Genomic DNA, 12958 nt, shown 5'->3' with positions numbered 1-12958 from the left:
TTCTACAAAAGTGCTTAACTTATTTATATATTTTTGAGACAGTCTCACTCTGTTGCCCAGGCTGGAGTGCAGTGGTGCAGTCTTTGCTCTTTGCAGCCTCTGCCTCCCAGGTTCTGGTGATTATCTTGCCTCAGCCTCCTGAGTAGCTGGGACTACAGGCACACGCCACCATGACTGGCTAATTTATTTTTGTATTTTTACTAGAGATGGGGTTTTGCCATGTTGGTCAGGCTGGTCTCGAAATCCTAACCTCAAATGATCCTCCTGCCTCAGCCTCCCAACTTGCTGGAATTACAGGTGTGAGCCACTGCTCCTGGCTCAAAAACTTATTTGGATGTTGTAGTGGGTGCCTATAGTTACAGATACTTGGGAGGCTGAGGTGGCAGACTCATTTGAGCCTGGGAGTTTGAGCCTGCAGTGAGCTGTGATTATGCCACTATACTCCAGCCTGGGTAACAGAGTGAGACTCCATCTCTAAAACAAAACACAACCATTACATAACCCCAGTCTTCCTTTCAGGCCATACTCCCCCTATCTCCCACCCTTCCTCCTTCCTTTCACAGCCCTGCTTCTCAAAAGAATTGTCAACCTTTGCTGCCTCAACTCTTTTTTTTTTTTTTTTTTTTTTTTGAGACAGAGTCTTGCTCTGTTGCCTAGGCTGGAGTACAGTGGTGCGATCTCCACTCACTGCAACCCTGCCTCCTGGGTTCAAGAGATTCTCCTGCTTCAGCCTCCCGTGTAGCTGGGACTATAGGCACCTGCCACCATGCCCTGCTAATTTTTGTATTTTTAGTAGAGACGGGGTTTCACCGTATTGGCCAGGCTGGTCTTGAACTCCTGACCTAATGATTCACCCGCCTTGGCCTCCCAAAGTGCTGGGATTACAGGCATGAGCCTCTGCGCCTCGTCTGCTGCCTCAACTCTTTACCTCCTCTGGACTCTTGTTTATGTAGAGACTGAAGTCGCCGATTATAATGACAAATAGTTGTTGAAGATGATTTAGGTGCTAAACTCTTCAACAAATAGGGTAAAATGTGGCAGTAGCTAAAAGGTCAGTAGTTGGGGACACTTTACAATCTTTAAGAGGAGGACCGTTCAATCATGATGAGTATTGGACAGCTCATTGACACCAGCGTGAAGATCTCAAAGCCAGATTTATATTGATTTAAGAAAACTAATGTGGGCCAGGCGCAGTGGCTCACGCCTGTAATCCCAGCACTTTGGGAAGGCAAGGCGTGTGGATCATGAGGTCAGGAGATCGAGACTACCCTGGCCAACATGGTGAAACCCCGTCTCTACTAAAAATACAAAAATTAGCTGTGTATGGTGGCATGCACCTGTAGTCCCAGCTACTCAGGAGGCTGAGGCAGAAGAGTCACTTGAATCCAGGAGGCAGAGGTTACAGTGAGCCAAGATCATGCCACTGCACTCCAGCCTGGTGACAGAGCAAGACTCCATCTCCAAAACAAAACCCCAAACTAGTGTGATATTTCTTCTACGAGAGTTGTGGAGCAAACCATATGTATGTGTGCATATATGTGCATACTATCACTTCTATAACATTGTGTGTATATGTTGTAAGCATAAAACTATGTCTAGAAAGGAGTTCGCAAGTGTTAACAGTGATTACCACTAGGGCCTAGGATTTGAGTAATCTTTACTTTTTTTTTTTTTTTTAGAAAAAAGCTTCAATATTCTTTGAAAATGTATATCATTCTTGAATTCAGGAAGATGTAAAATGATTTTACATTTTTGGGGAAGCTTTTAATGGATTGTTTTAAAGTGACCCTAGTTCTTACCTTGCCTCCATTTTAAACTGCATGTCTAGTAAGAGGGAGAATAGAAATAAAGAAGGGTCAGTGGCTCATGCCTGTAATCCCAGCACTTTGGGAGGCTGAAGTGGGTGGATCATGGGGTCAAGAGATTGAGACCATCCTGGCCAACATTGTGAAGCTGTCTCTACTAAAAAATTAAAAAATTAGCCAGGCATGGTGGCGCGCGCCTGTAGTACCAGCTACTCAGAAGGCTGAGGCAGGAGAATCGCGTGAACCCAGGAGGAGGAGGTTGTAGTGAGCCGAGATTGCACCACTGCACTCCTGCCTGGGTGACAGTGCGAGACTGTTTCAAAAAAAAAAAAAAAAAAAAAGGGTGATGGGAAGTGACTTAATCTTCACGTATGGTTGGATCCTTAGGTTCAAGCAGGTAGCTGAAAATCAATTGTAGGAAGACACATCACAGCTAGGCACAAACCCAAGTGCAGAGACCCCTCCTACTGCATGCAGTCAGAACATGAACCTGCTTTTAAGTTTTTGCTTCTCCTAGAAAAAGTGAGAATATTGCAATTTGTTGAATAGCAAAAATTAAACAATTGTAGCAATATGTCAGATAACTTAAGCTTCTCCAGCAAAAAAAAAAAAAAAAAAAAAAAAAAATTGTAAAAGCAATGTCTAATTTGTTAAATTGTCTTTACAAACCATTCATTAGTTTATGTCATGAGCTTGCATCTGTTATGGTCAGAGTTTAGTTAGATTGTGAATTATAGGCTTGAAATAGAGATGTATTCTTTTAATTGCTGGAATCCAGCACTTGACTTTTCTCATGCTGAAAGATGATTTTTCCTTATTTAGAAAACTTCCTCAGGCCTTTGCTAAAATATTTTTAAAGCTTTGGTCCTTTAATAAAGAATAAAGAAAAGAGGCCAGGTGCAGTGGCTCATGCCTGTAATCTTGGTGCTTTGGGAGGCCAAGGCAGGAGGATTGCTTGAGGCTAGGAGTTTGAGACCAGCCTGGGTAACATAGTGAGAGTCTGTCTCTACAAAAATTTTAAAAATTAGCTGGGCATGGTGGTGCATGCTACTGGAGGCTTAGTGGGAGAATTGCTCAAGTCTGGGAGTTTGAGGCTGAAGTTAGCTGCAATTGTACCACTGTACCCCAGCCTGGGTGACAGAGTGAGACACTGTCTCAAAAAAAAAAAAAAAAAAAAAGACTGAGAAGAACACTATTAAATCATATACAGAAAACAATTAGCATACATATTCTCCTATGAGTGTTACTTCAGGAAGACAAACTTAAAATAGAAATGTACAGTCTTCCATTCACATAATGAATATTTGAGCACCAATTTTGTTTCCAGCATCAAGTTGGGAACTGGGAATAATACCATGCTGAATAAGACATCAGTTCTCATCTTGAGAAAATCTTAGTCTAGTGGAGGTCAGAATGGTCAGTAGGCAGTTACTTATAGAGTAGTACCTGTTTCAACTGGGAATTCACAGGGTGCTTCCATGAGCACAGAGGGGCCGCCACACCAGTATTTGAGGGTAAGGAAGACAACTTGGAAAAGTTCCATAGAACTTTTTTTTTTTTTTTTTTTTTTTTTGAGACGGAGTCTCGCTCTGTCACCCAGGCTGGAGTGCAGTGGCCGGATCTCAGCTCACTGCAAGCTCCGCCTCCCGGGTTCCTGCCATTCTCCTGCCTCAGCCTCCTGAGTAGCTGGGACTACAGGCGCCCGCCACCTCGCCCGGCTAGTTTTTTGTATTTTTTTAGTAGAGACGGGGTTTCACCGTGTTAGCCAGGATGGTCTCGATCTCCTGACCTCGTGATCCGCCCGCCTCAGCCTCCCAAAGTGCTGGGATTACAGGCTTGAGCCACCGCGCCCGGCTAGAACTTCTTTAATTTATGCATAACCTTAGTATAAAATTTAAATCCTTACTTTGACCTTCACTGGCAATATTTTAAGTAAGTTGCTACCAGGTTGTGCCACTTAAGTAAGATATGGTGGGTGGCATTTATTATACCTACTGTGACTTGCATGGACACTGTTGAACCTTTACATGTGGTATCTGGAGAATACATAGGAATCAGGACGAAGGGGTGGGGAGAGAGCAAGGACAAAAGAAGGAATGATATGAGAAATAGTGCTGAGTGACCACACTTACCACTAGACAGCACTGAATATGGTGCTTATTTTCTTTTTCTTTTCTTTTTTTTTTTGCAGATGAAGTCTCATTCTGTCACCCAGGCTGGAGTGCAATGGTGCGATCTTGGCTCACTGCAACTTCCGCCTCCCGGGTTCAAGCGATTCTCCTGACTCAGCCTCCTGAGTAGCTGGGATTACAGGCACGTGCCACCATGCCTGGCTAATTTTTGTATTTTTAGTAGAGATGGGGTTTCACTGTGTTAGTCAGGATGGTCTCAAATCTCCTAACCTTGTCATCCACCTGCCTTGGCCTCCCAAAGTGCTGGGATTACAGGCATGAGCCACTGTACCCGGCCAGTGCTGAACTTTTCATAATAAACTATAGGTGTATGGTTAGGCTAGCATAAATGGTTTCTAGTGAGTTTTTGCTCGGAATACCATCTATTCTTCAGAGTAGCTACGAGGGCAAGGAAGGTGCTTGATACCACACAGTATATTTTTTTATCCATAACACTTCAAACATTTTAATTGGAAATCATTTCAAACTTACAAATAGGGTTACAATGATAATAAAAATAATCTTTGCTTCATTGTCTTATTTCTCTCACATTCTCCCTCACACATATGTGCACATGCCTGGGCAATTTTGTTTCTGAATCATTTAAGAATAATTTGCGTACATCGGCCGGGCACAGTGGCTCACGCCTGTAATCCTAGCACTTTGGGAGGCTGAGATGGGTGGATCACGAGGTCAGGAGATCGAGACCATTCTGGCTAACAGGGTGAAATCCCGTCTCTACTAAAAATACAAAAAAAATAGCCGGGCGTGGTGGCGGGCACCTGTAGTCCCAGCTACTCAGGAGGCTGAGGCAGGAGAATGGCGTGAACCCAGGAGGCAGAGCTTGCAGTGAGCCCAGATCATGCCACTGCCCTCCAGCCTGGGGGACAGAGCGAGACTCCTCTCAAAAAAGAATAAGTTGCATATATCGTAGTCTCTATTCCTAAATACACCAGTGTATACTTTTGTAGAAGATACTTTTACATAAACGCAGTAACTAACTTCAGTAATTTAATATTGATATAATATTCTTTTCTAAGCTACTATCCATACTCCAATTTTGTCAGTTAATTCAATGTCCTTTAGAGCAGTGGTCCCCAACCTCTTTGGCACCAGGGACTGGTTCTGTGGAAGACAATTTCCCACGGACCAGGGTTGAAAGGGGATGGATGGTTTTGGGGTGATTCAAATGCATTATGTTTATTGTGCACCTTATTTCTATTATTACATTGTAATATATAATGAAATAATTATATAATTCACCATAACGTAGACTTAGAGGGAGCTCTGAGCTTGTTTTCCTGCAACTAGATGGTCCCATCTGGGGGTTATGGGAGACAGTGACAGATCATCAGGCATTAATTAGATTCTCCTAAGGAGTGCGCAACCTAGATCCCTTGCATGTGCAGTTCACAATAAGGTTTGCATTCCTATGAGAATCTAATGCCACGGCTGATCTGACAGGAGGCAGAGCTCAGGCGGTAATGGGAGATATGGGGAATGGCTGTAAATACAGATGAAGTTTTGCTTGGTCACCGGCTGCTCACCTCCTGCTGTGTGGCCTGGTTCCTAATGCCCAGGAGGCTGGGGACCACCTGCTTTACATTTTCTTCTCTGACACAGAATCTAGTCTAAGATTAGGTACTACATTTAGTTATCGTGTCTACTTAGACTCCTTTAATTTGGAACATTGCCACATTTTTTTTTTTTGACATTGACAGTTTTAAAGAGTCCCTTTTATTATTCATAGTACTTTAATACTAGATAACCTCTTAGTACCTGGCACAGGGTCAGTACTTACTTATTGCTTGATCTTGAAGACAGATATGCCTTCAAACAGGAAAGAAAAAGGATTGGTAAATGTTCATCTGGGCTGTAAGCACTGTTAAGAGCTGCCTACTTTGCCTTAACTAGTAAAGCATATCTCATGTAATCATTTTTCAGAATTAAATATTATTTTAACGTAAGGATATTCTGCTCTATTTTACATTGTTGCCTACTCACTACAACATTTCACTGATTTAGTTATACAGTTCTCTGCTTTGGAATTTTAACTTTATTTGGAATTTTAAAAAGTCTTTGTCAAAACTAGCCATGTCTCCTGTTTTGCAAGTGAAGCAACCAAACAAAGAATAGAAAGCTCTTCTGGGTGAAATTTAACCTTTTGATCAGGAGATTATATAATAGACATTTCAAAATTTAGGTGAGAATTCCAGTCTTATGGCCAAAACATAACATTATGGGGAAAATGGGTATCAAGTACATATTAGAAAATTACTGTTTGTGATTTTGCACAGTCAATAAGACTACAAAACACACAGACTGCACAAATCTCAGTGAAGTGCAGAATTATGTTGAATTCTAGGTTTAGGACCTTACACATTTGACACTAATCCTATCTCGGTGCTCATAGCACAGAGTCCGTCAACACTTGATTGTCTTCCATATGGATGCAGATTTTCTGATCTTCTTTTCTGTGTAAATCTTATCACTTTACCGCAAACAGATGGCAGGAATGTTTTACACAGTACCTTTCAGAGTGCAGTGTACATGGCTGCCATTGAACTAATACTGATAAAATGTTCTGCCAGAAGTAGGAATTGATACAAGTATTGCAACTCAGACAAACCTGAGCCCCTAGTCCCAAGTCCCCTACTTACCTGGCAGTGTGGCCTCGAGTGTGCTAAGCTCTATTTTTCTCATCCATAAAATGGGAATACTGGTAGTTTCTGCCACGAAAAGGCAGTGTGAGGTTGATATAAAAGCTTTGAAATTCAATACAACAGGGCTCACGAGATGGGTCTAGTTTGGGCAACATTTCCAATTCTACATTTCGGTGTTCAGCATATTAACATGCTTTTAAGTTGTTTATGAGTTTCCAACTATGTATATCTCATCATTCATGAGCTGCTCAATTAAAGTCTGGGCCATCCATAAAGATGGCAAGGTGAAATAAAGCCACCTTTGAAGCACCCAAAATCACAAATGGGGCCTTGCCAAGGTTAAGTCATGATTCTGCAGGTAAACTATGCACCGCCACAGTATACAGGGACCCCAAGCTGGCTGGTGTGAAAGTCATCCTTCTAGAATAGAAATGGAATCTCAGTGCTCTAAGTCCTACACAAATCACTTGAGGAATCTCTTTAAAATGAAGATTCTGATTTAGTAGGTCTGGAGTGCGGGCTGAGATTCTGCATTTGTAGAATGTGTTTGGTGAAATATTTTATCATTCTAAAGACCAATGAAAAATACACTGAAACTTCATTTAAAAAGTCAGGGTATATAGAAAACAAAAGGCATGTTTGCAAAATTATTTATTTACATTTTAAGCTCACATTAAAATCTTTCTAGGATAGAATGGCTAAGATGAAATATACAAAGCTGATATAAACACATAACTCATTAATCTTTATCTGAACAGAAATATAGAGATGGCTTTAGATAATCTGTTTTCTTCACAAAACCAATGTTCCCTTAAGTCATGCCATGATAATGTCTCCCCATTAAGAACTTGTATTGTCCAAAACAGCTGAGAAGCAAAAAGCTAACTTTGATTTGTTAAACAGCTATTCATATGCCACAAAACCAAAACTACTTCACAGTACTGACAGGTCCAAATAGGTCCAAACTGATGATTTTTAAATGAGTGCTTTGGTTAATTAGGCTTTGACTTGGTTTTTGGCATTACTTGTATAAGTATATCATTCCAATACATCATTACAGGTAATCCATTCAAAACATGACTTGCTTAATACTATCACAAAGTACTTAGCCTTGCCTTGATTGGAAATACCTTTAAGATGCTGACAATAGCAACAATTTCTCTTTTCCTTCACTCAGCAAAAAAAAGAAATCACATAAATCACAAAATAAAAAATTCATTTCTCACATGTTAAAAAAGCAAAGTCTGCCATAAACCCTTATTCTTGAGAGAAGAAATAGTTTCTCATATCTGCCCTGGGTATTAGTGCATTATTAAAATACTAGACCTGTAATATTGCTTCCTATGCCTTGAAAGTCTATGACTTCATGATCTACTTATGTAAAATATGCAATGCATTGAAGTTTCTGGGAAGAATTCACATTTAAAAGTTTCAAAACTCTGGATTTAGTAAGAATTTTAGAAAAATAAATAAAACACTGTGGTTCTACCTCTCCCCTTCTACTCTCCCTTCACAAATCTGAGCTTAAGTGCAGGCTTCTAAAGAACAGAGAGCAAGATAGGATGAGAAGTGGGTTTTACTATCCACATTTTCCTTTTCTTAGTGTAACGTGTTATCACAAAGGCAAACTTGATTCCCTTTCCTTGAAACGAAGATCCCATCTTCTAAGACGATCTTAAATAATTGTTCTTAAATAAAAAGGCTTAAAAATCAGTGCTTTTAATAAGCAACTAAATGCCTATAATACATATAACTTAATATTTTGAAGAGTGCTATTGTAAAGTTTGAAACAACATCTAAATGTAACTTTAAGTTTACATTTAATTCTTTAAAAGGTCTTTTAAAAGCTATAAGCTGTATTACAAATTGCCAACTAAATTATAAATTGCCACTCACCTTCTCAAAAATTGTTGCACAAATGTATACATTTAAGGTATCTGTATGGGAAAAACCTCAATATGAGAAATATCAATCTCATAAGTGGGGTAAAACGAGAAATTAAGCACCTAGATGTTGGTTAAATTCACTTTCATTTGAGCAGCATTTTGATTTTGAATAGAGATTCTAAATGTAGTCTAAACTTTCCAGAAAGTCATATTTACATTCATTGTACATTTTATATACACATAAATACAAATTTATAGGAAATACACAAATTAACCTACACCTCTCATCGTGTAAAAGACAAAAATTAAAAATACAACAACTGTGATCACATGCTAAGGCCAGCTATCTGGGAAATATTATTGTTCAGTTCCGACAGCAAAAACCTTGAGTAACTTGGCGCATATCACAAATACACTACAGATACTTAGTTTATGTCTGTCCTTAGCCTAGGCCAATCCATAGTTTTAAGTGAAACAATTTTCTGTGAAAGCTAATGCCATACAAGTAGTTAAACACCTACTAGAAATGTTTGCCCGGCAGAAGAAAGATCTAAAGAATGCATGATAGCAGATGTCAAATATTTTGAAGTATAATAATAGGGAAGGATTAAAATTAACTCTATATCCAGGGGGAAGTCAGGGCTTTCTGACAAGAGCTGTGCAAAAATTCAAAGGTCTGCTTCATCAGTGTGAACTCCCAGTCCCACAAAAAACAGTGCCTTGTCAAGGCTCTTGTAGTGAGGCCTCCTGGGTTGACTGGTGAGACTCATAAGCCCCAAGAAACCCTGAAATTCCCTGATGGAAATTATTTTGTTGAGATTGAGTTTCTGACACGATGACTTCTTGGGCAGTTTGCTGTCTCTTGTGTTCCTGCCCATAAAGCAATGCTTGATTTTGCTGTTACATCTTTTGTAAATAGATGGGCTTGGCCCTCCAGGAATATATCAAAGCGAACTTTTTGGATTATTGTCTCATGAAAACAAGCAGGTTGTTGTGATGAGCTTGGATAGTGCCCTGCACCTAGTAAGTATTCCACCAACTGCTGGCGGAAGTGGCTAGAAGCAGAGATTATAATTGGAAGAAAAAAAAGGTTACCGAATCTAAAATGTGTAACTGTTCTATAAAGTTTTGATCTTGAGCATGAGTGGAAAGTCCTATTTGGCACTCCTTGACCTCAGGTGGCATGCCAATGATTATCACAGTAAAATTCTTAGAATCTGATTTGAGGTATAGAAGGAATAAGAAACACGGAAAATTTTGACCTATATTAAATAAACTCTTCTGTAAGTCAGGTTTTATAACCCTAAAATCAAGGCCTTTTTTCCCCCAGAATATTAAATTTACTAAAAATGTAGAAATAAAAATTCTACTATGGCTGTAAATATATAAGACAAATAAATGAGGTCACATGGTTTATACATTTCAGATTCTTAGAGAGGCCCTACAGTAGTTCAGGAAGACAGTTTACAGTATTGTTCCCTGAGTTCTTGAGGCAACCTCAAGTAAGTTCATGAACTCCAAGACTTGAGAGACAGAAAACCTACATGGTCTGCTTATCCCTCTTTTCTAAGAGTAGCTATTTACTCCAAAGTGGTTTGTTCAGTGCTTTCCCTATAGTTCAACTGCTTTAATTATGTGGCTTTATCCATTTCTTAGAAGACCAGCTCCCCAAATGAAACCTCTAAGAGAAAGAAGAAAAGGCTGTTTAAAGCAAGTAAGCTTTAACATTAGTTAAGAGTGCAATTGAGTAAATCAGTTCTAAATCTATAATACAAAAAGAGTGGTAATACTGCCACAGGTGTTAGAAGGTTAGAATTCTACAGATTTGGGTTTGTCTGACCTCAGTGGTTAACAAGTCCTGCCTCCTAACCAAACAATGACACTCTACCAATTAATTGTCTACCAATTAAAAGAACCAAAACTATTACAATAACTTTCCAGTATTTAAATATGTAAGAACACCTACATTTGGTTTTAAAATACAGTTTATAACAACCATTCTCATCAGATCTCAAACTTCAAATATCTAGACTTTACACATAGATTCGTAGTAATGATTTAAAAAAAAAAAAAAACCCCAAACCACAAAAACTCATTCAAAACTGGTATTTTTTAGGTTCTTGAATTGTTTTCATACGTCCACATTCTTGGTGGCTATTAGAATTTTAAAATAAACTCAAATCTTGGGAATAATTTAAGTAGTGAAATATGTGAGTATTTATTTTCAAACTCCCGTAAGTGTCTATTTAGAAAAACTAATTATGATAAATGGAAACTCCAGTTCTGTTGCTTAATTTTAACTTTAAGCCAATAAAGGTTAAAAAAGTTGAGAACCTACTGAAATGTTCCATCTATTTCAGTAAAGTGCACAAATATGAGTGTACCCTTTGGTTTGGCTATGACCTCAAAGGAGGTGTAGAAGTCAGTGGCGCTGGTGTCAGATTCCTAACTATATTACTGAGGCTGGCAATCTTCTCCTCCAGGAGGTAATTTTTCTTCTCTGCTGTTTTCTGTCGCTGTTCAGTCATTTCCAGAGCTTTCAACAACTGGGCATTTTCAACATACAAGTCCTTCACCATTGCGTCTGCCTTAGTGTTCTTGCAGAGCTAGAAACAGAACCAGAAACATCTTGACTCCATTTCTGTAACTCTTCTTAAACCTTCAGTTTAAGGTCGGACATAAGGACTGTTGTTTTATAAAGGCAAATCACTTCTTCTAATTATTTTATTTTACAATATAGCTTCAACATCAGACTTGGCATCACGGATACCATTGGAGCAAATCCACTTTTTCCAAGCTATTTCTTTGCATAAGATGTTGATGTAGGTTACTAATAGAACAGATTGATATTAGAGGGCACCAAAACAAAAGGTTTTTTTCTACCTAAATAGGCATTATTTCTTTATTTATTCTTTAAAAACATAAAATACTTTTAAAACTTAAATTCCTGAGGTGTCAGCTGTGGACTGTTTAACTCTGCTTGTAACAGATGCTTGAACTTCCCATTCATAACTACAACTCACTGATTATCTAAAAATATAGCTCACGTATTATAACAGAGATAAGATTTGGGCAGTTACTTTTCCTGAAATGTCTTTGTTTTGTTTTGTTTTGCATGGGGCTTTGTCTAGTCTAATCTTTATAGTTAGAATATATGGTCTAGGTTGGGGTGGGAAAACTTGTTAGCAGCCTTGGGATACTTTCATTGTTGTTCTGGTTAATATTTTCCATACCCCCTTCCCATGTTACCTTTTAAGTGTTCATTTTACACCCAATTTCAAATAAGGCGTCTAAAAGCATAAAGGTTTATGAGAATAAAGAGTAGTTAAAGAGTAACTTAACCACCCATTAGGGCAGGGAGAAGGATGACAGCACTCTCAAGCTCAGAACCTAGATGTTTGGCAGGCATCACATAACATTTCAGAAACTATTCTCTGTTGAACTTCCCAAATACGACTTTTTTTTTTCCTTCCTCCCTCCCTTCCTTTCCTTAAAAAAACACTTCGATGTTTTTTTCTTCATCACCAATAGAATAAAAATCAAGCTCCGTGGCTCAGCACTGGAGGCCTACTGTCCTGTTCCCCCTTCCTCTCCAGTCTCTCCTCCTGCCTCTCCCAGGACAGTGTGAACTGGCAATGCTGAAGTGTTCATACGTGTCCACACCCCACATGTGGTCATAACTCCATGACGTTCCCACAGCCTAGGATGCCCTTCCCCACACTTTCTTAACTGGGTGAAATCTTAACTCTCAAGATGCAGATTACGAGGTCTTCAGGAAGCTTTCTTTAAACTCCCGGATTAGATCAAATATCTCTTCTCTTGTGTTCCCCTCTACTGAAAACAGGATGGATCCCACTTACTTCTGAACCTACCATTTGGCCAAATGTTTGGCACCTTGTAAGTGCATTCTATATGGGCAGCGACTGTTGTATCCATGTGCCCACGGCAGGACCTGGCCCACAGTAACTATGTGCTGAATGCTTGAATACGTAAAGAACTGAGTGGATAAATGCTTACTAAATGGGACTTTTTCTTCCCTGTGTATTAAGACACAGAGCAACAGAAAGTTCCTGTCTACAGCTGAATTCAGACCCTCTCTTGGGGTTATTCTTAGGTTTTAAGTATCTAAAGAACTAGGTTGGGCAATTTCTGCCCCCCATCCAACATGTTCATCTCAATTTCCAGAGAGGCTATAACACTGTCCCAGAGGGTAGTACTTTCTGCTTGTCTCTTCAGTGGAAGCACAACTAATTTCTTTTCTTTTTTTTTTTTTTTTTGAGACGGAGTCTCGCTCTGTCGCCCAGGCTGGAGTGCAGTGGCGCGATCTCAGCTCACTGCAAGCTCCACCTCCCGGGTTCACGCCATTCTGCTGCCTCAGCCTCCCGAGTAGCTGGGACTACAGGCGCCCACAACCGCGCCCGGCTAATTTTTTT

The 12958-nt window shown here is 39.6% G+C and overlaps 1 protein-coding gene across 3 annotated transcripts in view; it reads right to left on the bottom strand.

The window, feature by feature from the left end:
- Positions 1-7275: 7275 nt before the first annotated feature.
- LOC105481836 (ninein) overlaps positions 7276-12958 on the bottom strand; it is a 109243-nt gene continuing 103560 nt past the window's right edge. For all 3 annotated transcript variants that reach the window (XM_011741604.2, XM_011741610.3, XM_011741606.2), the window contains one exon: positions 7276-11131. In XM_011741604.2, the coding sequence (XP_011739906.2) occupies positions 10922-11131 (210 nt within the window). In that variant the 3' untranslated portion in view covers positions 7276-10921. The remainder of the gene's footprint in view (positions 11132-12958) is intronic.

Source organism: Macaca nemestrina, chromosome 7 (genome assembly GCF_043159975.1).
Source record: "Macaca nemestrina isolate mMacNem1 chromosome 7, mMacNem.hap1, whole genome shotgun sequence".
Lineage (NCBI taxonomy): Eukaryota > Metazoa > Chordata > Mammalia > Primates > Cercopithecidae > Macaca > Macaca nemestrina.
Note: the sequence above shows the minus strand (reverse complement) of the source record. Positions and strands in the feature narration are given on the sequence as shown.